This window comes from Neofelis nebulosa, chromosome 17 (assembly GCF_028018385.1).
Source record: "Neofelis nebulosa isolate mNeoNeb1 chromosome 17, mNeoNeb1.pri, whole genome shotgun sequence".
NCBI classification, from domain to species: domain Eukaryota; kingdom Metazoa; phylum Chordata; class Mammalia; order Carnivora; family Felidae; genus Neofelis; species Neofelis nebulosa.
The window spans coordinates 15,043,851-15,065,554 of NC_080798.1; the positions used below are offsets into that span (position 1 = coordinate 15,043,851).

The 21,704-nt window shown below is 54.2% G+C and overlaps 3 protein-coding genes across 3 annotated transcripts in view; 1 reads left to right on the forward strand and 2 right to left on the reverse strand.

Moving 5' to 3' along the window:
• Positions 1–145: 145 nt before the first annotated feature.
• On the reverse strand, positions 146–3,454 carry MED29 (mediator complex subunit 29). The gene is made up of 4 exons (XM_058707766.1): positions 3,045–3,454; positions 2,457–2,515; positions 2,108–2,192; positions 146–461 (listed from the first exon to the last, which is right to left on the reverse strand). The coding sequence occupies exons 1-4, from the start codon at positions 3,258–3,260 to the stop codon at positions 219–221; spliced, it is 603 nt and encodes a 200-aa protein (XP_058563749.1). The 5' UTR covers positions 3,261–3,454; the 3' UTR covers positions 146–218.
• A 128-nt stretch (positions 3,455–3,582) lies between these two features.
• PAF1 (PAF1 homolog, Paf1/RNA polymerase II complex component) lies at positions 3,583–8,369 on the forward strand. The gene is made up of 14 exons (XM_058707765.1): positions 3,583–3,864; positions 4,461–4,490; positions 4,588–4,680; positions 5,015–5,136; positions 5,225–5,291; positions 5,384–5,485; positions 5,567–5,672; positions 5,773–5,841; positions 5,926–6,029; positions 6,114–6,230; positions 6,321–6,449; positions 7,416–7,521; positions 7,630–7,720; positions 7,807–8,369. Exons 1-14 carry the CDS (start codon positions 3,818–3,820, stop codon positions 8,208–8,210), a joined length of 1,587 nt encoding a protein of 528 aa, XP_058563748.1. The 5' UTR covers positions 3,583–3,817; the 3' UTR covers positions 8,211–8,369.
• A 152-nt stretch (positions 8,370–8,521) lies between these two features.
• The window catches only part of SAMD4B (sterile alpha motif domain containing 4B), a 38,021-nt gene continuing 24,838 nt past the window's right edge, over positions 8,522–21,704 (reverse strand). Inside the window, exons 4-13 of the mRNA XM_058707763.1 lie at positions 17,578–17,817; positions 16,906–17,015; positions 16,680–16,766; positions 15,632–15,974; positions 14,893–14,978; positions 14,286–14,404; positions 13,525–13,723; positions 13,210–13,333; positions 10,937–11,020; positions 8,522–10,727 (exon numbers count right to left, since the gene is read on the reverse strand). Coding sequence (XP_058563746.1) covers positions 10,699–10,727; positions 10,937–11,020; positions 13,210–13,333; positions 13,525–13,723; positions 14,286–14,404; positions 14,893–14,978; positions 15,632–15,974; positions 16,680–16,766; positions 16,906–17,015; positions 17,578–17,817 — 1,421 coding nt within the window. The 3' untranslated portion in view covers positions 8,522–10,698. The remainder of the gene's footprint in view (positions 10,728–10,936; positions 11,021–13,209; positions 13,334–13,524; positions 13,724–14,285; positions 14,405–14,892; positions 14,979–15,631; positions 15,975–16,679; positions 16,767–16,905; positions 17,016–17,577; positions 17,818–21,704) is intronic.

Here is a 21,704-nt window from a genome sequence, read left to right on the forward strand (position 1 = left end):
CAGTCCAAAGTGCATCCTGGGCTAGGGAGGACAGCAGGCCCCGGGCTGAGCAAGGCCCCGCCCTGCAAACTCCCTGCTAGCCTCTGCTGCCCCCTGCTGGCTGTGGCCACAGTGCTCCGGCGGGAAGAAAAGTCAAAGACAAGGCGGCTTTGAGGTCACTCTTCATTCCCTCCCGGTCCCCTTCCCCTACTGCCTGCCCCACTCCCAGCCCTGCCAGCTCACAGGGTGCCCCCAGGGCCTGTAGGTGGTGCAGGTGTCTTGCCCGTGACCTTGTTGGCACAGTCCAGCAGAGCGGTGTGAATGTCCTTGGCACAGGCAATCTGGGCTTTGATGACTGCCAGGTACTGCGGGTAGGGCAGGCTGTCAGGCTGCACAGCGTCCGGTTTGGTGGCTGTGGGCACCAGCGTTGGAGAGTGCTTGGCGCTGTCGCAACTCTGGGACAGGCACTCATGTGCCAGGCGCTGTGGGCAGGTGGGGAAGGTACGGCATCAGTGTCGCTCACCCCGCCTACTCCCAACCCCACCCCACGGGCCAGCCTGGGGTAGCTTGCTCAGCCTCTGGACTCCCAGGGTCTTGGGGTCAGAGCCTGGCCCCCCTGCCAATCACTTGCTGGGTGACTTCCGGTGTGCAGCTGCTCCTCTCGGAGCCTGTTTCCTTCGCTACCTCATCAGGCAAGGACGAGAACGCGTGTGTGAACAGAGAACATGAGAACAGTGTGAGAGCCACGGGCACTAGCGCGTCACCTTAAGTGCTAACTGATGAATGTCGGCCAGCTATTACTGTGACCGTCCTAACTGCGGCCTTTGGCACTGGCAGTGACTTCTCCGATGACACCTGCTCCTGGGTTTCCTCCTTCTTCTCTGGCTGCTCTCTCTAGACACTTCTTAGTCTACACAAGCCTTAAATGGGGGTAATTCCCAGGTCCCGTCTCCTCTCCCACCCTCAGGCACCACTCAGTTCTCACCTCTGTGCTGACACCACACCTGTGTCCCCGGCCTCCCCTGGAATTCCAGAGCTCTCATACCCTCCCCACCAAAATGTTCCTCTTCCTGGGTCCCTGTCTCGGGAGCCTGTCTTGGTGCGGCCTAGCCTCCTTGAATCCTGCCATGGTTGCCTCCTGGGGCTCCCAGCCTCCACTCTTGGCTCCTCGAACCCATCCTTTGTTGGGCAGCCAGAGGCATATTCCTAAAGAAGCCAGCAAGCAGGTCGACGGTCTTCTCTGCTTAAAACCCTCCATGGTTCCCCAGCGCCCACAGGGCTATATTCAAAACCCAACAAGCCCTAATGCCTCCTACACCCCAGCAAAACTGAGTTTCATGACATTCCTAAAGGAGAGTTAAAGCAACAGCCTGTTCCTTCTGGCTGGAACACCTTTCTACCACCACCAGGCTTCTCAAATTCTGGTTTTTCTTTCAAAACCTAGTTCAAAATGATGATGACACTACGGGAAACATTTGCCACGTGCTTAGTACCACGTTCAGCTTTTTACATACGTGATCTTGCTGTCTTTCCCCAAAGTTAATTTCTCAAAGGAGAAACCCAAGGCTCACAGGTGGGAATTGGTGGTCCATCTGATTCCAGAGGCTGTGCTCTTAGCCACCCACTTTCCCCAAAACTCCTATGCCTCTTCCATTTATGTCTCAGCCTCAGCTCAGATGTGCTTTCCACCAGTAGCCCTCCCTGAGCCCCCTCTCCCTACCCTACCTTAGGCAGAGTCAGGTTCCTTCTGTGGCCTTCTACACTCCCCTGAGCTTCCATCACTTTACTTTTTTGTTTTTTCTCTCATTTTAATCCTGACACCTCCCCTATCATGTCAGGCTATGTGCCTCCCCCATCACAGCCCTGACTTGTGTGGGCTGGGCTTTTCCTATCACAGTCCTGACCACCCTGAGCTGTCATTGTTTGAGGACACATGTCACCCCAGTGAACTGGAAGCTTTGTGAAGGCAAGGATCAGGACAACACTGTGTCCCCAGCATCAGCTGATGCACACATCTGGCCCACAGGAGGTGCTCAGTGTGTGTGTGACGACTGACTGAATGAGGGTTCCTGACGACCTGGGGACTGAGGCAGGATTGTGGTGCCCCAGTGTCTAGAAGGCCCCTTACCAGGCAGAGCTCCAGCTGGTCACAGAGTGCGTAGAACTCCTCCAGACACTTGTCAAAGCGCTGTATAGGTCCGTCACTGCTCTTTCTGTAGTCCAGGAGAAGAAGGTGACTGGAGAATGGATTTCCAATCTCTGGGATGTCAGTGTCTACCCAACCAAGTATCCATCAGGAAACCAAGTTTAGGCCCAGAAGCCCCAAGGCAGGGCCTCAGGGACTGTTTTAGAAGAAGCAAAAAGAGCAAGGCCAGACGCTAAGGAGTGGGGCTTGAAAATAGAAGGAAGGTGGGGGGGGAGGTGGATGGGAATCCGGGTATGAGTTTCTAAGACTAGGAAAAGGGGACTATACTCACTGCCCGTTGTCAATGTTCGTGTTCTGAATCAAGTTCTGGGCTGCGACTTTCATCAAGGTCTAGTTTATAAAAAAATAAAAATGTACGAAATGGAAAGACAGAGAGGGATGCTTTTGGTAGATCTACAGTCTTCCTTAAGATCTATTCAATTTCAAGCCTTCTCTTCACTTGGCACGTCTCCTGTCAATCCAGGGTAGCACCTGTATTTTCCCGCTCTCATCCAGGGTTCTCGCCAGTAATCTCCCCGACAGATCTTAGATCCTCCCTCACCCACCAATCACGGGCAGAATCTCTGTACAGGCTGGTCCCTTCCTCAGGCTTTAACAACCAGAGCCTTTTTGCCCCTTCAAACTCACTCCCACTCGAGTTCCGGCCATTCCCAGGCCTAACATTCGCGCTTATCCCGCTCACACTGTAAATCAGCAGAGCTTCGCTTTGGCCTCATCAAAAGGGCCAACTCATATTCCCGTTCCCTGCCTAACGCTCCTTTGCTCTCTCCCACACTACAGAGTCCCTCTGCCCTCCCCGGTACCCCTTGGAGTCAGAGAACCAAACCCCGCAATCTTCTCGCCGTTCCTAGCCAATCACCTGCAGGCTCTCCTTCAACTGCGGGATGAGCATCTTATAACGCTGCACTGGATCGAAGTCCTGTTGCTGTTGCTGCAAAAGCCCGCTCTGGGCAGGCCCCACTAGCTGTGCTGGTGGTTGCGGCTGCTGCTGGGGACCCGGGCCACCAGACGAACCCGGACCCGACACACCTGCAGCGGACGAAGCCGCAGCAGCCTGCTGCTGGGACGCAGCCATCTTCCTCGCTTAGCGCGCCGGAAATACGCCACAGGCGTGTCTCTCCCGGTTTCTTTCTAGCTTCTGTGTTTCCAGGCCCTGTTTGCTAGTTAGCTGCTCCTCCCAAGCAAGTCAGCCAATGGGGGGAAACAATGACTACCCGCACTTGACGCTCAAATAAAACGTCATACGGAGATACCGATTCACCAATCACAAGAGGTTTTTCCTCCTTCGCTCCGCCCCTTACCCAGCTATTTACCAATCCGGGTGTGGGTCTAATACGGACTCTATTTCCCAGAAGGCCTCGCAGCTTGAGGCTACTTGTCGGGTCCTCAGCGTCTTGGCGGCAGTTGGTGGAGACGGAGCTGCGAGTCCGTCTTTGGCGCTGCCTGCGCGTTTACCTGAGTCTCTACAGGAACTCTTCTCACCAGCCCACATCATTCCGACCCTGCTTCCTCAGAGAGCGGCGCCAACCCGAGCCTTCCCTCGGATTAGGCGTCCGCCGACGTCGGTACACCCTTCCGCCTCTCCCCGCGGCTCAGCAAGGACCCCGTCCGGGCTTCCTTCGCCTTGTCGCCATGGCGCCCACCATCCAGACCCAGGCCCAGCGGGAGGATGGCCACAGGTAGGCGCCACGCCACCTGGCTGCACCGCTTTCCTCTGGGTCTATTCAGGTTTCGGCGAGGCGGGGGGGTCGGGCTCGGGTATCCTACAACGTCAACAGCCCCCTAGGTCTGTCCGTGATGTCATACCCCTCCCGCGAACGCCGTGACGTCACCGAGCGCTCACCTTTGACATAGGGGGGGTAGGTTCCTTCAGGGATGGGGTGCTGCTCCCTTCTCCCTGCCATGGAGTTCAGGGATTAGACTCTTGGGAGGCTAAGTAGAAGGGATTGTGCTTTTAAGATTCCAGTCAAGCGTTTGGAGACCCCCTTTTCCAAAATCAATTGAGTACGTAGTTGTATTAAAGCACTTGAAGACATCCCCTCCAAAAGGGATTGAGCAGTTGGCTTCATTCATGGAAGCATCTGCAGACACTTGTTTTTAAAAGGAGTTAAAATACTAGACTCCCTCCATTAAAGTACTTGGAGCACCCCTCCCAAAAGGGATTAGCATTTGTCACCCCCTTTTCCCCTCTTTTAAAAGCTTGGAGCCCCCCCCCCCCCCCCTTCTGTAAATCCTGTTCATCTTTCTGTCAATGTCTTTCTCTCTTACCTACCAGACCCAATTCTCACCGGACTCTGCCCGAGAGGTGAGCCCCATTGTGTTTTCTCAGAGGGATGGGCCCGTGGGGGCTGGGAGCAGAGGTGGGGCAGCAGGGGCTAGGTTTTAAGCTACTGTATTCCCAGGTCTGGAGTGGTCTGCCGAGTCAAGTACTGCAATAGCCTCCCTGACATCCCCTTCGACCCCAAGTTCATCACCTACCCCTTTGACCAGAACAGGTGAGACTGACATGGAGGATGGTGAAATAACCCACTTTGAACAGGAGTTCCTTGAGAGAGAGAATTGCTTCTCTTGTTGGCCGCTTTTTTCAGAGCCTAGAACAGTATCTGGCATATGGTAGTAGGTGCTCTATAAATATTTAATGACTAAAACCATCGGTGTCTAAGTCTTTACCCATTGAAGAGCCAGCCTTCTCACTCTAACATGGGGGGGGGGGGGGGGGAGACACTGCGTTTTGAGTTCTTCCCTGGAGAAGCTTGGGCTCTGGGAAACAGGGATATGAAGGGTAAAGCTGGAATCAGGAAACCATAATGGGTATGTTTCCCCACCCAGGTTCGTCCAGTACAAAGCAACTTCCTTGGAAAAACAGCACAAACACGACCTCTTGACTGAGCCAGACCTGGGGGTCACCATTGACCTTATCAACCCTGACACCTACCGCATTGACCCAAATGGTGTGTGAGAAGGCAGGGAGGGCTTGCACTAGGCCAGCAAAGGCTAGGACCTCCCTCATAGTCTTCCTGGCCCCTTGTTCTCCTCTAGTACTCCTAGATCCAGCTGATGAGAAGCTTTTGGAAGAGGAGATTCAAGCTCCCACAAGCTCCAAGAGGTGAGTGTGTGTGTGGAGGGGGGACTGGAGATACGGGGGATCTATGATGGGAGGAGGGTGATGGGTCCTTGGTGCCTAATACTCCACCCCAGATCCCAGCAGCATGCGAAGGTGGTGCCGTGGATGCGGAAGACAGAGTACATCTCCACTGAGTTCAATCGTTATGGCATCTCCAATGAGAAGCCTGAGGTCAAGTAAGTTGTGGTGGGTAGGAAGGGAAAAGTGGAGATTTCAGGTGTGTTCAGTGACTCCTAAAAGCCTCTCTTTACTCCTAGGATTGGGGTTTCTGTGAAGCAACAGTTCACTGAAGAAGAAATATACAAAGACAGAGATAGCCAGATCACAGCCATTGAGAAGACTTTTGAGGACGCCCAGAAATCAGTTAACTGAGGGACCGGGATGGGATGGGGGTGGGAGGCAGACCAAGGTGCAGCTCCAGAGCTCTGCATCCTCCTCCTCACCCTGTTTTTGACCCCACCAGATCTCCCAGCATTACAGCAAGCCCCGAGTGACACCGGTGGAGGTCATGCCTGTCTTCCCAGATTTTAAGGTCAGATCCAGGGCAGGAGGCAGAGAGAGGTAGCCTGCCATCTCTGCTCGTCCCAGTCTGATCCCAGTGCTCTCCGTCCCCCAGATGTGGATCAACCCATGTGCTCAGGTGATTTTTGACTCAGACCCAGCCCCCAAGGACACAAGTGGTGCAGCTGCGTTGGAGATGATGTCTCAGGCCATGATCAGGTAAGTAAGTGGCCCCACTGCCCACCTTGACCTGCTTCTCATTGCCCCTTTGTCCTCACTCTTCACTGCTCTTCTCCCAACCAGAGGCATGATGGATGAGGAAGGGAACCAGTTTGTGGCCTATTTCCTGCCTGTGGAAGAGACACTGAAGAAGCGAAAGCGGGACCAGGAGGAGGAGATGGACTATGCACCAGATGATGTGTGCGTGGGGTGTGGGGTTTTGGGGACTGAGAATTGGGTCTTTTCCCCTCCATAAGGAAGAAATGGAGCTGACCTTGTTCCCCTCACCAGGTATGACTACAAGATTGCTCGGGAGTACAACTGGAATGTGAAGAACAAAGCTAGCAAGGGCTACGAAGAAAACTACTTCTTCATCTTCCGGGAGGGTGATGGGGTTTACTACAATGAGTTGGAGACCAGGTACTTGGCACACTCCTCCCTCGGATTAGCCTGGGCCTGTGCTTTAGAATCAAGGTCCTGGGGTATGTGGGAACTACCTTGGAGGTCATTTGTACGTAAGGATTGGTCGTGTGCATTTTCAGTAAGAGCAGCAGAAGCCTGCTCAAGCATGTGACCCGGGCCTGGTTTTAACATGAGCCCAGAAAGAAATCTCAAGATTGAGCTTTTTCGTAGGGTAGATAGCCAAGTTTCTTCTGATGTCAATAAGAGACTTCACGTGAAAGTAAACGTAGGCAAAATACAGAGTAATATGTAAAATTAGCATAAATAGTTTAAATGAAATCCTAGATACCCAAATTAAAAATGTGACCTCCTGCCCAGCTCCCCTGAGAGCTAAGTTTATCCCTGTGCTAGAGCCCTTGGTATAATTTGAGGGTTGGGAAAGAAAGTGTGATCCTGGGTTTATTGAAAGCAGAGGTCACAAATTCTGATCCTATGTAAAAGGTGGCACAGTGGGCTGGGTGGGCTCTGGGTGACCTGGAGCTCTTGGCAACCTCCAAGAGGCACCATGACCTAGCCCGGCAAAGGGCTTCAACCTGTTGTTACTATGCTATGGGGGTTGGGGGAGGGGAAGTCCCAGTGGGGCCATAGATTAACATTTTCCAGAAGCCAGCAATCTAGATTCTGTGCTTTAAGTGTTGGTAACTAATTCGCCTTAAAAATCTCTTATGGATACTCCTATATGTGTATGCGTGTGTGCGTGCACGCGTAGACGCTTTATAAGTACAGGAGATTATGGAACTATTATCCTTCCTTTCCCTTGTATCCAACCCCTAAGTTTAGTCCCCTTATCGAACTCGCATTTATTCTGGTCTGTTCTGGAGTAAGCAGCGGTAAGGAAGTAAAAACCAAGTCAGACTAGATACCAGAGTGGGGTCTTCAGATGCATTTTCTACACACACCTCTCCACCACCGTGCCCGCTGCAGGGTCCGCCTGAGTAAACGCCGGGCAAAGGCTGGGGTTCAGTCGGGTACCAATGCCCTGCTTGTGGTCAAGCACCGGGACATGAACGAGAAGGAATTAGAAGCCCAGGTAACAAACATCACTGGCCCAGGGCACCCGTAGAGAGTGGTGGTGGGTAGGGAGAGACGCAGAGGCCTGACAGAACACCCTCCTTCCCCTCAACCATGCTGCTTCCAGGAAGCACGGAAGGCCCAACTGGAGAACCATGAACCTGAGGAGGAAGAGGAAGAAGAGATGGAGACAGAAGAGAAAGAAGCTGGGGGCTCAGGTAAAGCTGGACAGGCCGAGCCCCAGGAGCCCTGGGAAGGGTGGGAAACTGGGAACTGGGTTTCACGTCTCTCTGCTCCTTTACAGATGAGGAGAGAGAGAAGGGCAGCAGCAGTGAGAAGGAAGGCAGCGAGGATGAGCGCTCAGGCAGTGAGAGCGAACGGGAAGAGGGTGACAGGGACGAGGCAAGTGACAAGAGTGGTAGCGGCGAGGACGAGAGCAGTGAGGATGAGGCCCGGGCCGCTCGGGACAAAGAGGAGATCTTTGGCAGCGATGCGGATTCAGAAGACGATGCGGATTCTGATGATGAGGACAGAGGCCAGGCCCGTGGCAGTGATAATGATTCGGACAGCGGCAGCGATGGGGGTGGCCAGCGGAGCCGGAGCCGCAGCGCCAGTCCCTTCCCCAGTGGCAGCGAGCACTCAGCCCAGGAGGATGGCAGTGAAGCAGCAGCTTCTGATTCCAGTGAAGCCGACAGTGACAGTGACTGAGTCCCAGGTCCTTCAGGGTTGGTGCAGACACGATTACAATGCGATTATTATGCGCAGGAAGGCACTTTTCTTCGGGTGGTCTATTTGCGAGCCCTTCGCTTTGTTCATTTCCCTCCTCTGCAAGCCTTGCTGTTAATAAAGCCAATGTCTTTCCCTTTACTCCCCCATCCAGCCCTATGGTCTCATTCGGCTTACACCTCTCCTTCCCCCCACCCCAGGAGCTCCAAGGCCTCAGGTCAAGGCCACTAGGTTTTCCATGAAATGTAGCATAACAAAGGTCAGAATCCTTTTTTTTGTTTTGTTTTTGTTTCTTGTTTTTTTGTTTTTTTTTTTTTCCAAAATAAGCCCAGACCATTAAACAAGTGAAACTCCAACAAGTAAGTCTTCTCCAACAGCGAGAAAAACTGTACAGTTACTCAAAGCTGATTCTGCCAGTGGGGCTGGGGATAGGAGGGAGGGTGAAATCATGGTGGTGGGGTGGGGGGGGGGGGGGCATAGGGGCCTGGGGAGGGGCTGGAGCAGAAGAGGGTCAGGGTCCTGCCCATCAGAGTGGGGCCGCCTGCGTCCTGCACACTCTGCTGTCAGGTGGGGGGGGGGGGCAGCTCTTGCCTCCCGCTGGGTGTGGGGGGGGGGTGTCCCTCACCACCTCCCAGTGCCAGGCAGAACCTGCTCACCCTGATGGGTAGCAAAGAAGACAGGACTTGGCTGGGAGGCGGTGAGGGTCCTGTAAGAGGGACACCCTGCTGATTCCAAACGAGGTGGCCCCTGTCCATCCCACTTCCCGGGGCTATTGGGAGGGGGACTGGAGAAGCCCTGGGAGCTTGAGGGGAATGAGCAAAGGCACAGAAACATGGCGGGGCCGGGGTGGGGACTTGCATAGGTTGATGAGTGTGCAAGAGGTACATAAATAAACCTGACACCCCACCCAGCCCGGCACTGGGAGAGGAGGTGGGGACCTTAGCAGATCCCCAGGGCCACCCTCCCCCCTGGCTTCCTCCCCCTCCCTGGGCTCAGAGCTGAGGGAGGGCCAGACCAGGAGGGCAGAGGCAAGAAGGTCTGGGGAATGGGGTGAGAGTGCAGGGAGGGCGGTGGTTTTAAAATTTTTTTTTTTTTTTGGTTTTTTGTTTTTTCCCAACATTTTGTATCTTTAATAACATACACAATGGTTACCAGCCATATTCATAACAAAAGTTATTCATAAAATGTATCTAAAAATAACATTTTTTTTTTCCTTTTCGGTGTGAAAAGCTTGAGAATGTCCCAGTGAGGGGGGTGGGGTGGGTTGAGTAGGAAGAGGGGGTTGGAATAGGGGACCCTGGCTTCCCCACAGCCTGAACCCCCAAATCCCCTCCCTCCACCTGGGCCCCAGCACAACCCCTCAGCAGGAACAGAGACCAGAGGGTTTGTATGATTCCACGGCTGGGACAAATCTCTGGGTTATGATATAGTGTTCCACTTAAGTGAGGTCATGACAGAATGGGGGGTAGGGGAAGGATGAAAGAAAAAGCGGGGTGGGGAAAGAAACCAAAAACCAAACAATCCCCTTTCCCTTATTCCTTACCCCCAAGTCTTTAGCAACCAGACCCGGGAGTGGACAAGGGTGTGTTGGTTGCGGGAAGGGGATGTTAAGGCAACAGACTTCCTGACCTCACTCGCTGCCCTGGCTCCCGGCCTTCAACCACTGCATCTGGGGAGCCCGGGCTGGGGGGAAGTGGGGAAGGGCTAGGGGGTCTGGAGGAGAGGGCTCTGCCCTCTCCCCTTGTAAAATTCAGGCTCCCCCTGCCACTTTCTTGGCTCAGAGGCCTGGGGATTCTAAAAATGAGAGGGAATGATCAGAGAGAAAAACCGTTAAGAACTATATAAATATGCATCTTAAATAGGCCTAAGAAATTAATTGTAGAGAACCTCTGATAAACAGGGCAAAAGGAAGTGAGGGAAAGGAGGGTGGCTCCTGTCCTTGCGAATGATGAGAATGGGGAAGAAGGTGGAGAGGAGAGGAAAAGAGGCTCCTCCACTCGTCCACCACCTTCACCTCAGCCCCTCCCAAATAACATCCAGGAGAGCAGGTTATGTACCCCACTGCTCTCTCCACAAATGTCAGATGGTTCTGAGCAGGCCCCACAAGATAGGGGGGAGCTGCTCCCCTGGGAGGGGCAGGGGGCCGGCAGTCTGGAGGAGGCAGGGGTGGGACGGGGCCGGGTGGGGGAACGAGGGAGGGAAGGAGGGGCAGTCGGGCTGGCCAGTCCCTGCCCCTTTATCCTGGCTGCCCCCTACCTCCCTGAGCCTCAGCAGAGACCCCTTGACGGGCCTGGGAGTGAGCAAGGCGTGTGCCAATGTTAAACAAAAGTTAAAAGGGTGAGAGAGTAGAAAAATACTAGAATGTATAGCTGAGCCAGCCCACCCTCTCGCTGTCGCGGAGAAGCCCGTTGGGGGTTGGCCCCCGCCCGCCGCCCAGGGAGCCTATGGGTGCGCTGGGCTGTGGGTCCCGTCAGATGGTGGAGGTTTTGTCTGTCCCATCTGTGATAAGAAAGGGAGGAAGGGAGGAAGATCAGGAACTGGCGGGAGGCCCAAGAAAAGGCGCTCGGGTAGCCTGTCATCCCAGTCAGGCCCTCCCTGGAGGCTGGCCTCCCCTAGGGACCCCTCAGGTTGCTCTGAGTTGCTCAGTTCAGAGGTGGAGACGCTGCTGGGTAGGTGGGAGCTGGGTCAGGGAAAGAGGAAATGCTCACCACCCAAGGCGTGTTCTGTCATGCTCAGACATAGAGACTCCAGAGTGGGATTGATCTCCAGGTCAGGCCCAGGGACCGGGCAGTCTGAGGGCGAGAGAGAAGGGAGGCGTGAGGACTGAACTGAGGTGGGAAGCAGAACCCAGGAGACAAAGGACTGGATGGGCTGGCATGGGGGAGGGGCTGACACCGATAAGAGGGAAAGGAGGGAGGGAGAGAGTGGCAAGAGACCGAAAAATTGTGCGTGAGACATGGCACACACCAGACGGAAAGTATGACCGAGCAGAGATGAAGGACCCAGACGGGCCTGGGTGCGTCATGGCGCAGGCAGAGGCTTAGCAATGCCGACAAAGCCTGATCAGCCGACCGAGGAAGTGATGTGAAGCTGAGGGAGTTTCCTGGAGGCCACACGCTACATGTTGCCTTAGGCACAGTCTGGGCATCTGCCCCAGGCAATGGGCAGCCCCGGGCTCCTGGACTCTGTATTTGGTGCAGAAGCTTCATTAGAACCCTTCCCATCCCCACTTGGACTTGCTTCTCTGGGCTGGATGTCATCTGGGCAGGCCCAGCAGGCGGGGCAAATCAGGACAGCAGCCATGGGGCTTGTCCTCAAACCACCTCTCAAAAGGGTCTCCTGCTCTGGTGAAACAACCCACCTCCCTGAGCTGCCCTGACCCCACCCCGCAGTGCTTAAAACCCTTCCCTTGGCTCCTCACTGCTACAGGGAGGAAGCCTGAGCTTTCTGCCTGAGTTCAGAGGACCTGCTCCCCTCTCCAGCCTCACCTGTCGTCACATTCCCAATGAACCCTGAGCTCAGACCATGTCAAGACACCTAACTGTCTCTTCTTAACAAAAAAATGTTTTGACCTTGGGCAAGTCACCTGAGTGTCAGATTCACGACTGATCTGATGGGAATGACACCAGTGCCCTCATGTGTGCAGCCGGGAGACTCTGATTTGCCAGCGCAGGAGAGCTGCTGGACACACAGCGCAGCACACAGCACGCCCGTAAAAAGAACGGTTTCAATGTTTTGCTCGTGCACTTCACCCAGCCAGCCATTTAGCACCAGTTACAGAGGCCCACCACGTGCCAAGTCCTAGGCTAAGATGAACACAATGGCAGGGCCTCTGCCTGTGACAGATGGCACTTCATGTAATCTCCTAAATTAAAAATCTCCACCGATTTGGCAGTTTATGACACAAAGAGCTTAGGGTCACCTGCAAATCTAATTAAAAAAATTTGCGGGGGGGCGCCTGGGTGGCTCAGTTGGTTAAGTGTCCGACTTCGGCTCAGGTCATGATCTCACAAACTCTAAGTTTGTGAGTTTGAGCCCCTAATCAGGCTCTGTGCCGACAGCTCAGAGCCTGGAGCCTGCTTCGGATTCTGTGTCTCCCTCTCTCTCTGCCCCTCCCCTGCTCATGCTGTCTCTCTCTCTGTCTCAAAAATAAATAAAACATTTAAAAAACATTTTTTTTTTTGAGCAAACTCTACCTCCAATGTGGAGGGTCGAACTCACAACCACAACGTCAAGTGTCGCATGCTCTACTGATGAGCCAGCCAGGCGCCACCCTCAGCCGCAAATGTAAGATCTCTCCAGAGGCAGCCCTTTCCAGACCAGCCGCATCTGCCTCTGCGGCCTCGATGGCCGGCAGCAGGCCCAGCACGGCCCAGGGCGGGGTCACCCCCCCTTGACGAGCAAGGCGAGGCTAGCGTTCCTCTAACCTCCCTTTGCCCACTTCACCTCATTCTGCTCTCTCACCTCTCGGCTGGCCTGTGAACAGAGGGAAAACCGCTCCCTTACATCATCCTTTAGTGTAGACCTGATCCAAGAACTGACTCTTGCCTGGTTCTTGCCTGAAAGAATTCGCACTGGTTCCCAGTGCACTGACAGGCAGGACTCCTCTCCACAGATGCCTTGACGCTCTGTCTCATCCCCTCCACCCCTTCCAGACTGAGTATTTAATGAACTTCTAAAGAGAGGGTGATAGAGACCAAGAAGGACCTTAAGATTGCAACACAGGGAGGGAGAGGTGAGGAGACGCAGGGCTGGGAGTAGGGGAGAGAAAGACTGAGAGAAAGCAGACAGGATCTGAGAAAGAAAATTGAAGTGGGATGGGGGAGGGTACAGGAAAACCCATGACGTGGGAAGATGGGTGCAGAGTGGCGGGAGGTATAAGGAGAGGGGAGCAGATGAGAAAGGGTAGTGGGAATCGGACTGAGAGAAAGGCCACCTAGGGTGTCACGGAGGCAGAGCCCCATGGGTAGGGGCAGTTTACCTGGAGGGAACATGAGAATGGCCTGGGGCGACGAATGGACCGGAAGGGAGTGGGTGCGCTGCACAGAGCTGCGGCTCTGGCTGGGCATGCTGTTGCTGCCTCCGGGGTTGGCAAACCACAGGTTCTGCACGGGGCACGGGAAAAGAGAAAGCGGTGAGCTGAGAGGGAAGAGTCCCAGGCCCAGGCGCCATGGAGCTGGCAAAGGAGCCTCTCCCTTCCAAGCCGGGCCCAGATGCAGAGATATGGACACACACAGCCCAGGCACCACCACCCCAAACCCAGAAGTGCCACGTCCTCTGCTTCCAACCGGCTCACCTGTCGGCCCTGGCCCCCAAGACTGGGGCTAGTGAGGGCATGTCGCGGGGAGATGCCCCCAATGCCCGAAGGGCTCAGAAGGCCCATCCTGCCGGGCGGGAGGGCCCGGGGAGGCATGGGGAACTGCCGCTGGGTCCGCCGGGCTACCCCCATCCCCACAGAGCCAGCTATGGGAAGCGAGTTGGAGCCGAACGCCCAGCTGTGAGAGAGAAGGCAGGGTGTCAGTTTAGGTGGATGGGGATGGGGCGCCTCTGTCCGTCCCTTCCTCACCTCCCCCCACAATCCCCATGGGAAGGACAGAACACAGACCTGCTTCGAGCAAGGACTCCCCGTCCAAGCCCTTGCATCACACACGCTCTCTTCTCCTGCCCCAAGGTACCCCCAGGATGGAGACAGGAGCAAACAAAGGTCTCCTCACATCCACTCACAGCACTTCTCCTAACTTCAACTCTCAAATGCGATATTTACTATTTGGGGTGCGAAGGGACCTCAGAGCCCCCTCATGCAGGTGAGAACAAGGGACAGGCAAAGGGACGGGTGCTTTTTGCCAGCTCGGCACCCTGTTCTGGTGGTCAGAACACACCCTGATTTTCTTCTGGGAGAGTCTTCACTGGGTGACTCGTATAAGGCCGCTCAGCGGACTGAATGAGGACAACCAATTCCCGGCCCGCCACGCCAGTGACCCTCTCCGCGCTCTCCATCCACCAACGAGGGCCCAGGGAAGGAAGGTCCCTGTGCCCCCGCCCCCACCCCCCGCTCACCCTTTCTGCTGCCGGTAGCTCTGCATCTCTAGTGCGGCTTTGCGCGGGAAGGTCCGCAGGAGCTTCAGCACTTGCTGTTTCCAGGACAGCAGCCGTTTCTTCTGCGTCTCCGTGAACGCCTAGGATTGGGAGGGCGAGGCAGGGAGGGTACGCTTTCAGATCTGCCTTCCACTCACCCACTCATTTACTGACTGCCTGCTCGGTGCCAGGCAATGCTGGGACGCAGGGGTGACCTGTGCACACAGAGCTCACAGTTTAGTTGAGAAGATAATACACACGTGATCTAAACTGTGTCGAGCCCTGTGAGGGAGAAGCCCAGGAGCAGAAGACTGATCTGCCGCGAAGGCCCAGTGAAGGCGTTCCTGAGGTGAATACGCTGGAAATGAGAGCCGAGGGACCAGCAGCAGGGAGGGGAAACTGGCTCCCAAAGAAGGAATAGGTATTAAGGCTCTGAGAAGGAGAGCACAGGGTACCCACTGAAGCCAACACTGGTGAGAGACGAGGGTGGGTGCCAGCCGGGCAGGGCCCTGAGGACCACATGAGGGATGTGGACCCTGAGAGGGACAGGGCAGCCCTTCCCTTCTTGGGACTCTAGAGAAGGCCTCACCTCATGAGTCAGGCACTTTTCAATGAGCTGGAGGTAACTGGTGATGTTCTCCTCGTCTGGTCGGGACACCAGCAGCTGGGTGCACACTGTGGGACAGGGGAGAGGAAGGTCGGCCCCAGCACGTCCCCTGCCATAGTCTAGCTCCCCTGGTCCCTGCCGGCCAGCATCGGAGGAAGAGGAAACTCAGGCTGGATGAGCTCTAGCTATGTGCCAAGCACGGCACCTGGCTATTGTTAGGATATAAAAGCCCACCAAAGTGGTACAGAGAAGTTGAATCATTTGCCCCAGGTCACACAGCTAAAATGATATGGACCCAAGTGTAAAATCTGCTATGCCATGCTGCCTTAGGAAAGGCTGAGCCCATTATGAGTTTCAACATATCCATCTGTGGACTTTAGTTCCTTGTGAGAGAAGCCGTGGGTTTGCCTCGCACCGACTGTACACCACTTCCACCAACACACTGTCCGGTCTTCTGCTCGGGCTGGAGACACTCTGAAGGTAAGTAAAAGTTGTCTCGTACCATCAACCTGGACACACCTGAGGGCAGACGTTCTGCTCTGGACACACTTGCTACTTTCAGTCTCAGCTACTCTCTGAAGTGATCTAGTTCCCAGGGTACTCTAAAAAAGCTGTTCCCACCATTTAACTTGGATTGGATCCCTGACGACTGGTTCACTTCGCTCCCTGTCCCCCTGTCCCCGAACTTCTTGAGGGGCCTCGGGGGGGGGGGGGGTCTCACCTTTGCCCATCACCCGTGTAAACTGGCTGGGGATGTCTCCGTCGGCGACGGGAGCCGGGGCTGGCTCACTGCCATCAGTGGGAGCTGGAGCTGGTGGAGGGGGGTAGCTCTCTGCAGCTGGAGGGTCCTTGGCCTCAGTGCCCTTGTCTGTGCCGGGGTGAGCCAGGGGAGGCTCAGCACCTGGCAGTGGTGGCTCCCCCCGGCTCCCATCCTTGGCAGTAGGAGTGGTGGCAGCGGCAGCAGCCACGGTGGCTTGGAGGACGCTGTAGGCCTTGATGGGGGTGATAATTATCTGCTGCAGCTCCTGCAGAGCGTTTCGCAGATTCCCTCCTTCCAGCACATCCTGAGTAGGGAGGACACAGACAGGGTCACATGCTGACCCCCACAGCTACGTAGAATGACTATACAAGCGAGGTCAGACAGAGATCGGAGAGGGCTGGTGGAACCCTGGGTCCTAGCACTTGGAGAAAGGAAGTAAGGGCACTACACGCTCACACGTACGTACACATCTGTATATGCATACCCTTCTTCCCCCCTCGAGGTGACGTTCCATGGGGCTCAAGGAGGTCTGATGCTGGGGTCTCAGGGTCCCGCCAAGAATGGGACCAGATTCAGACCCAGAGATTCAGATCAAGACACTGGGGGTGGGGGTGGGAAGCAGAAGTCAAGTGTCAGGAGAAGGGGACAAGGAATGCAAACTGAGGCAGATACGGAAGGGGAGCGAGTGGATGAGAACCAAACGGAAAGAGAGATCATGCACACAGGGAGACATTCAGACATCAGACACCAGAAATACCACTAAGAAATGGAAAAGAGAGGGAACAGAAGGGACTGAGTTAACAAAGTCTGGAGACAAAGACCAGGACAAAAAGGGGAGCCTCTCAGCCACAAGCAAGTGACCCCTGTGATCTGACTTGCTCCTGGCCTCCCTCCCTAGGGCTGGGGCCACTGGACATCAGACCTGAGGGCTGTGAAGGCCCCAAGGGGAGGCTACCCAGAGCCAGTGGGCAGCCGGCTGGCCTTGAAGATGGGGATACCAGGTCCTCACCTTCTCCAGGGACTTGAGGACGCTCTGCCTCTCACGCAGCTTCTGGATGCTGAGGGCTATCTTGTGGCGGGCACCTTTGGTGACATTCTGTGGTAGGGGCAGAAGGGGATAGATACTTTGGGGTGCCCCAACAAGGCCTGAGGAGATGCAAGAGGCTTGGGCTTCAAGAGTACTGTCAAAATGGTGTCACCCCCAACACCTTCCCTGATGGTCCCCTTGGCTTCACCTGAGACTCCAGGTGCTGCTCAGTCAGTGTCATCATCTCCTCGTAGCTCATCTGTGAGAAGAGGGCTGCGTACTTGTGCAAGCGGAGGCTCTTGAGCCATGAGGGTACATCTGTGGAAAAGGAGAGCAAGAGGTCAGGAGTCCGGCCCTTGTGACCAGGGCAGAGGGAGGGCTGTGGGGAGGAACCAGGAATAAACCAGAGGCAACATTAAAGATGCAGAAAACTGGGAGGAGTAAGGGGAAGCCAAGGGTCCAAAAGCCACTTCTTCTGCCCAGCCACACCCTTGTAGGTGGCCTTCCCTGACAGCAGGACATCTGACCCTCCTGAGCTGTTCGACTGGATATGTACTAGGATGGCCTCATCGATGTCCCTAAAAGTCTTCCTAGAAGCTCTGTTCCATCGGCTACCACTGCGTCCTGGCTTCCTTGTCAGGCTAGGGTGTCCGAGGGCACGGATTTCTCCCACATCAGACTAGGGCCTGTGGGGATCTCTCTGCTCAGTCTTGAGCCTTAAGGGCAGGGACTCTCTCCTCCCCTCAGACCTGTCCCTGCCTAGGGCAGGGTAGAGGGTGACAGGAAGGTGAAAGCTGGAAGCTTCCAGCTCCCTTCTGTCCTCTAAGCCATGCAGAGGCCTCTCTTCAGAGGGTCCTAGTGCTGCCCTCCCCTGTCATACCTTTCATGCCACTGCCGTCCTCCTGGAAGGTGTTCCGGCTGGAGCCCTGCTCCTCCGTCTGCTCACTGCCAGAGGAGGCCACGCTGCTCTGGGGTGAGAGGGGTGCGTGGTCGGGCGCGGTGAAAGCAGCCCGGGCCCCGAGCTCCTCCGGACTCGGCCACTCACCAGGGGCCTGGGGGCTCGTGGGGATGAGAGACATGGAGCGCTTCAGCGGGCTGGGGTGAATTTGGCAGGGGAGACCTGGCCAGAGGGGGAGAGGCAAGAGGTCAGGCTTGGAGATCTGACCACAGGAGATTGTGCCCCCTGGTTGGTGCCATGCATGGCCGCTCAGCCCCAGAATCCAACAAGGGGAAGGGACCCTGGGGTGTGAGGGGAACCACCTCCCAGATAGTGCTCGTTCCCTCACTCCCCACACTCAACCCATCGGCAAGCTCTCCGCCACATCTCTGAATCTCTCTACTTCCTCTTCCAGCACCCTGGTCCTAGTCACTGGTGTCCCTTGTTGGAATTACTGCCACAGCCTCCTTATTGGTTTCTTGCCTTCCTTCTTGCCTCCTACAGCCCCATTCACCTCACAGAAGCCATGTTGATCCTTCTAAAAATGCAAATCTGACCAAGTCAATCCCTTCCCTTCACACTGAGCATAAAATTCAAACTCTTCCACATGCCTACAAGGCCTGGCAGGACCTGGACCCTTTGACCTCTCACCTCCCACAGCTCACCTTTCAGTTCAAGCCTTTTTAGCTTTTACTCCCCCACCCCCACCCCCCATTTGTTCTTGGAACACTCAAGCTGTCCAACCTCAGACTTGTGCACTTGCTTTCTTCTTGTCTTCCTGATCTTGGCAGTTGGCTTCCTCAAATCTCATCTCAAGCAAGCATGACATCTCTTCCAAGGCCTTCCTTGACTAGCTGCCCACCACCAATCTTGGTTACTCCATCATAGGACACTTACTTATCTTCTTTACAGCACCCATGACAAACTGAAGTGATCTTACCTAGTTATTTGTTTACCTGCTTATTAACTGTATACCCCCCTGCTACGATACAAGATCTGTGACAGCATCATTGTATCGTCAGTAATTACAGTGGAGCCTGGCCCAGAGGAGCTGCTTCATTAGTATTTGTACAGTAAGTGAATGAATGAAATAAATAAACTGCTTCCTCAACATCCCTGTCATTGGGTCTTACCACCTGCCCAAGTTTTTTTCTGGTACTGAGCTAAAATCAGCCACCCATGAGGCCCAGTGACTCAGGGTGAATCGAGGCCTTCTTCCACAGGATGTTTCACACCCTCCATCCATCCCATTCCTGAGGTAGGAAAAGGGATTCAACTTGATTTGAACCATTCTCAGGACAGGGCAGGTTTCCATGAGCATCCAGACCTTCACATGGAGCTATTCCCTCTGCCTAGCTCACTGCTCTTCCACCCTGCCCTGACAGCCACTTCAGCCTTCGCTCCTCACTCAAGTGTTACCTCTTCTACGACTCCTTCCTCTGCATTCCCTGGGGCCCTGTATTACTGCCTCAAGCCTAGTATTTACTGCCTCCATCACTAGCCTGCGTCTTGCACTGGACTCTGGGCTCATGTAGAACAGCAACCCCACCCACGCATTTCTGTATTGCCATGACCAGGTGCAGGGTTATGATACGCAAGAGCCCTCAGTTTCATAAAAGCCAAAAAGAGGGCACCTATGGACCTGAGGGTGCCTCTAAGCTTGGCATAGGGAATCCAAAAGTACCCAAAGTCAAAAAAAAAAAAAAAAGACAAGGAAACGAAACCAAAAAACCTCACCCTGGGTAGGTGAGAACATCAAGGCTCAGGGAACAGAAGCCCTTTGCCCCAGTTCCCAGAGCAAGTTTGGGAGGCACAGACCTAAGAACCCTAGCCTTGTTTCTGATGGAAAGGCTGGAGTTCCTGCCAGTCCTCCACTGAAACTCAGCCCAGGAAGGACAACCAGCCTGGTACAGGCTCCAAAGCACCTTCCCTCATCTATAACAATATCTATGTTCCTAGCCAGGAAATCACCTGAGGGAAAGGGCAGTGCACTGATAGCCCCCTAAGGCTAGCCTCCACCTCTGCTGTGACCTCTGGGGTCCTCTGCTCAGGGCTCCTTCCAAGGCTCTGGCCTTCCAGAAAATGGCACCTTCTAGGCCCTAGGGGACTTGGTATAGGTTTTTCTTTTTTTCTGTGGCCTGTCTTGGTGCCTATGGCTTCCTCCTCCTTCCCTCTCAGCCAAGAAGAAGGCAGGCAAGGCTGAGAGGGCAGGAAATTATCTTGATTGGAATGATCGTGCAGTTCCCGAAGAGTGCTGCTTGGCCAGGCACTGGGGTGGAGGCTGGCCACGGCATGAGGGCTATAAAAACAGGAATGCCGGCCGGAGATCCAGGGCCTCACGCTGTCCGAGAAACCCTGGTCTGTCCTTGGCAGCACCCCAAACCCACCCTGCCTGCCCTTACAGGCCAGTCCTTGCTGCTCCCCACTCAAAAATATTTTAATGGTTTCCTGTTTCCTGCAACTGCTTGAAATTGAAAAGCTTCACCCTATCCTTCAAGGCCCCCCAGAATGTGGCCCTAATATACTGAGATCTGGGAGTCAAGACAGATCTGCATTGAAATTCTGGCTCTGCCACCTATTAACTTTATGATCCTGGGCAAGTCACTTTATTTGCCCCCTCTGCCTCCGTTTCCAAGTAATGTCCTTGGCACAGGGGCAGGCACATAGTAAACATGGATATTGGCTACGGCAATTACTCATTTAAATCCCTGCACCTCTCCATCCCAGCCAGACATGTCTGCATACTCCAATTTGCCACCCCGTGCCTTCCTTTCATGCTATGTCCTCTACCTGGAATGCCCAATTCCTTTCTCTCTTCTGGTTCACACCCCCTTTCTGACAATGTTCTTGCTTAGTCCTTTCATAGCTGCTATTCCTACTGGGGGGAGGAAGAAATGCATGGGCCCCCTGCATGGTAACCCCTCCCATTGATGAGGTCTGAGCATCTATGGGAGGGTCACTTTTAGGTGGAGGCAATGTAGCAGAGTAGTTACAAGTATGAGCTGTGGAGCCACACTGCATGGATTTCAATGCTGGCTATACCACCTGGGGCAAGTGACTCTTCTGTGACTCAGCCAAAGAATCTGTATGTATAAAGTTTTCAGAACGGCTTTTGGAGAAGACCGAATGCTCAATAATCTTAGCTGGAATTATCATTATTAGTATATTTTCTCCATTTGGACCCAGAAACTATGATGCTCTGAGACTATAAAACAAGGTCTAACACCCTCTGGGTTGCCAGAGTTGCCAGAAATGCCCTCCATCCCTGTTTTCCCTGATTCTTACCAACACCCGTATTAAACTGGGGAAAGAAAGATACTCAGGGGACAGAAGGTGTGTACCAGGTGCCACAGAGCTGGGTACCAGAGACCTAGGGTTCACCCCGCCCACTGGCATGGATGACATTTCACTGCCACTCTCTTGACTTGCTTTAGCCAGTACCAGCCAGCCAAAGGGCACCAGCCATCTTGAGGTGAAACCTTGGAAACCTCTCACCTGGAGTCAGGTAATATTATCTCACCAAGTCTTGGAAATCCCGCTTTCCCTTACCTTGTTCATTTCCACTAGTATTTCAAAAACTCACTAGAATACCAGCTCTGGGGTGCTTACCAAGATAGCCCTTTCTAGACCACTTGGTTGGAGAACAGCATTGTGGCCAGAGGCAGGCTCTGGTGTCAGACTTCCCAAGTCTGAACCGTGGCCAGTTCTACTACTTGTTATGTGTGTAACTTTGAATACATGACTTCTCCTCTTTGAATCTCAGTGTTCTCATCTATAGAATGAGGCCGATGATAAGGTTGTGACCAGGATTAAACGAGATCATGTCAGAAAAGTGCTCACAGCACAGTCAATGCTCAACACTACCTACCGTTACTACTACCATATAGAGTGAATTACATCTTATATATAAACAGGCTTACAAACACAGATTTCTCAGAAACAATGCTATTAGCTGAAACCACATCCACAAATCCACCATGTCTAAGCTGGAATGGACCTTAGATTTTGGCCATTAACTCAATACTTTCAGAGGCCAAGCAGGTGTCAGACATGCCCAAAGGGAGGTGGTG

Excerpts from the sequence above, each read along its gene's own strand:
- MED29 (XM_058707766.1), bottom strand. The coding sequence starts at position 3,260 with ATGGCTGCGTCCCAGCAGCAGGCTGCTGCGGCTTCGTCCGCTGCAGGT. Across the intron at positions 2,516-3,044 it reads AGTTGAAGGAGAGCCTGCAG|ACCTTGATGAAAGTCGCAGC; the intron begins GTGATTGGCTAG and ends TTTATAAACTAG. Across the intron at positions 2,193-2,456 it reads ACGAACATTGACAACGGGCA|AAAGAGCAGTGACGGACCTA; the intron begins GTGAGTATAGTC and ends CCTGGACTACAG.
- PAF1 (XM_058707765.1), top strand. The coding sequence starts at position 3,818 with ATGGCGCCCACCATCCAGACCCAGGCCCAGCGGGAGGATGGCCACAG. Across the intron at positions 4,681-5,014 it reads TACCCCTTTGACCAGAACAG|GTTCGTCCAGTACAAAGCAA; the intron begins GTGAGACTGACA and ends TTCCCCACCCAG. Across the intron at positions 5,842-5,925 it reads CTGTCTTCCCAGATTTTAAG|ATGTGGATCAACCCATGTGC; the intron begins GTCAGATCCAGG and ends TCCGTCCCCCAG.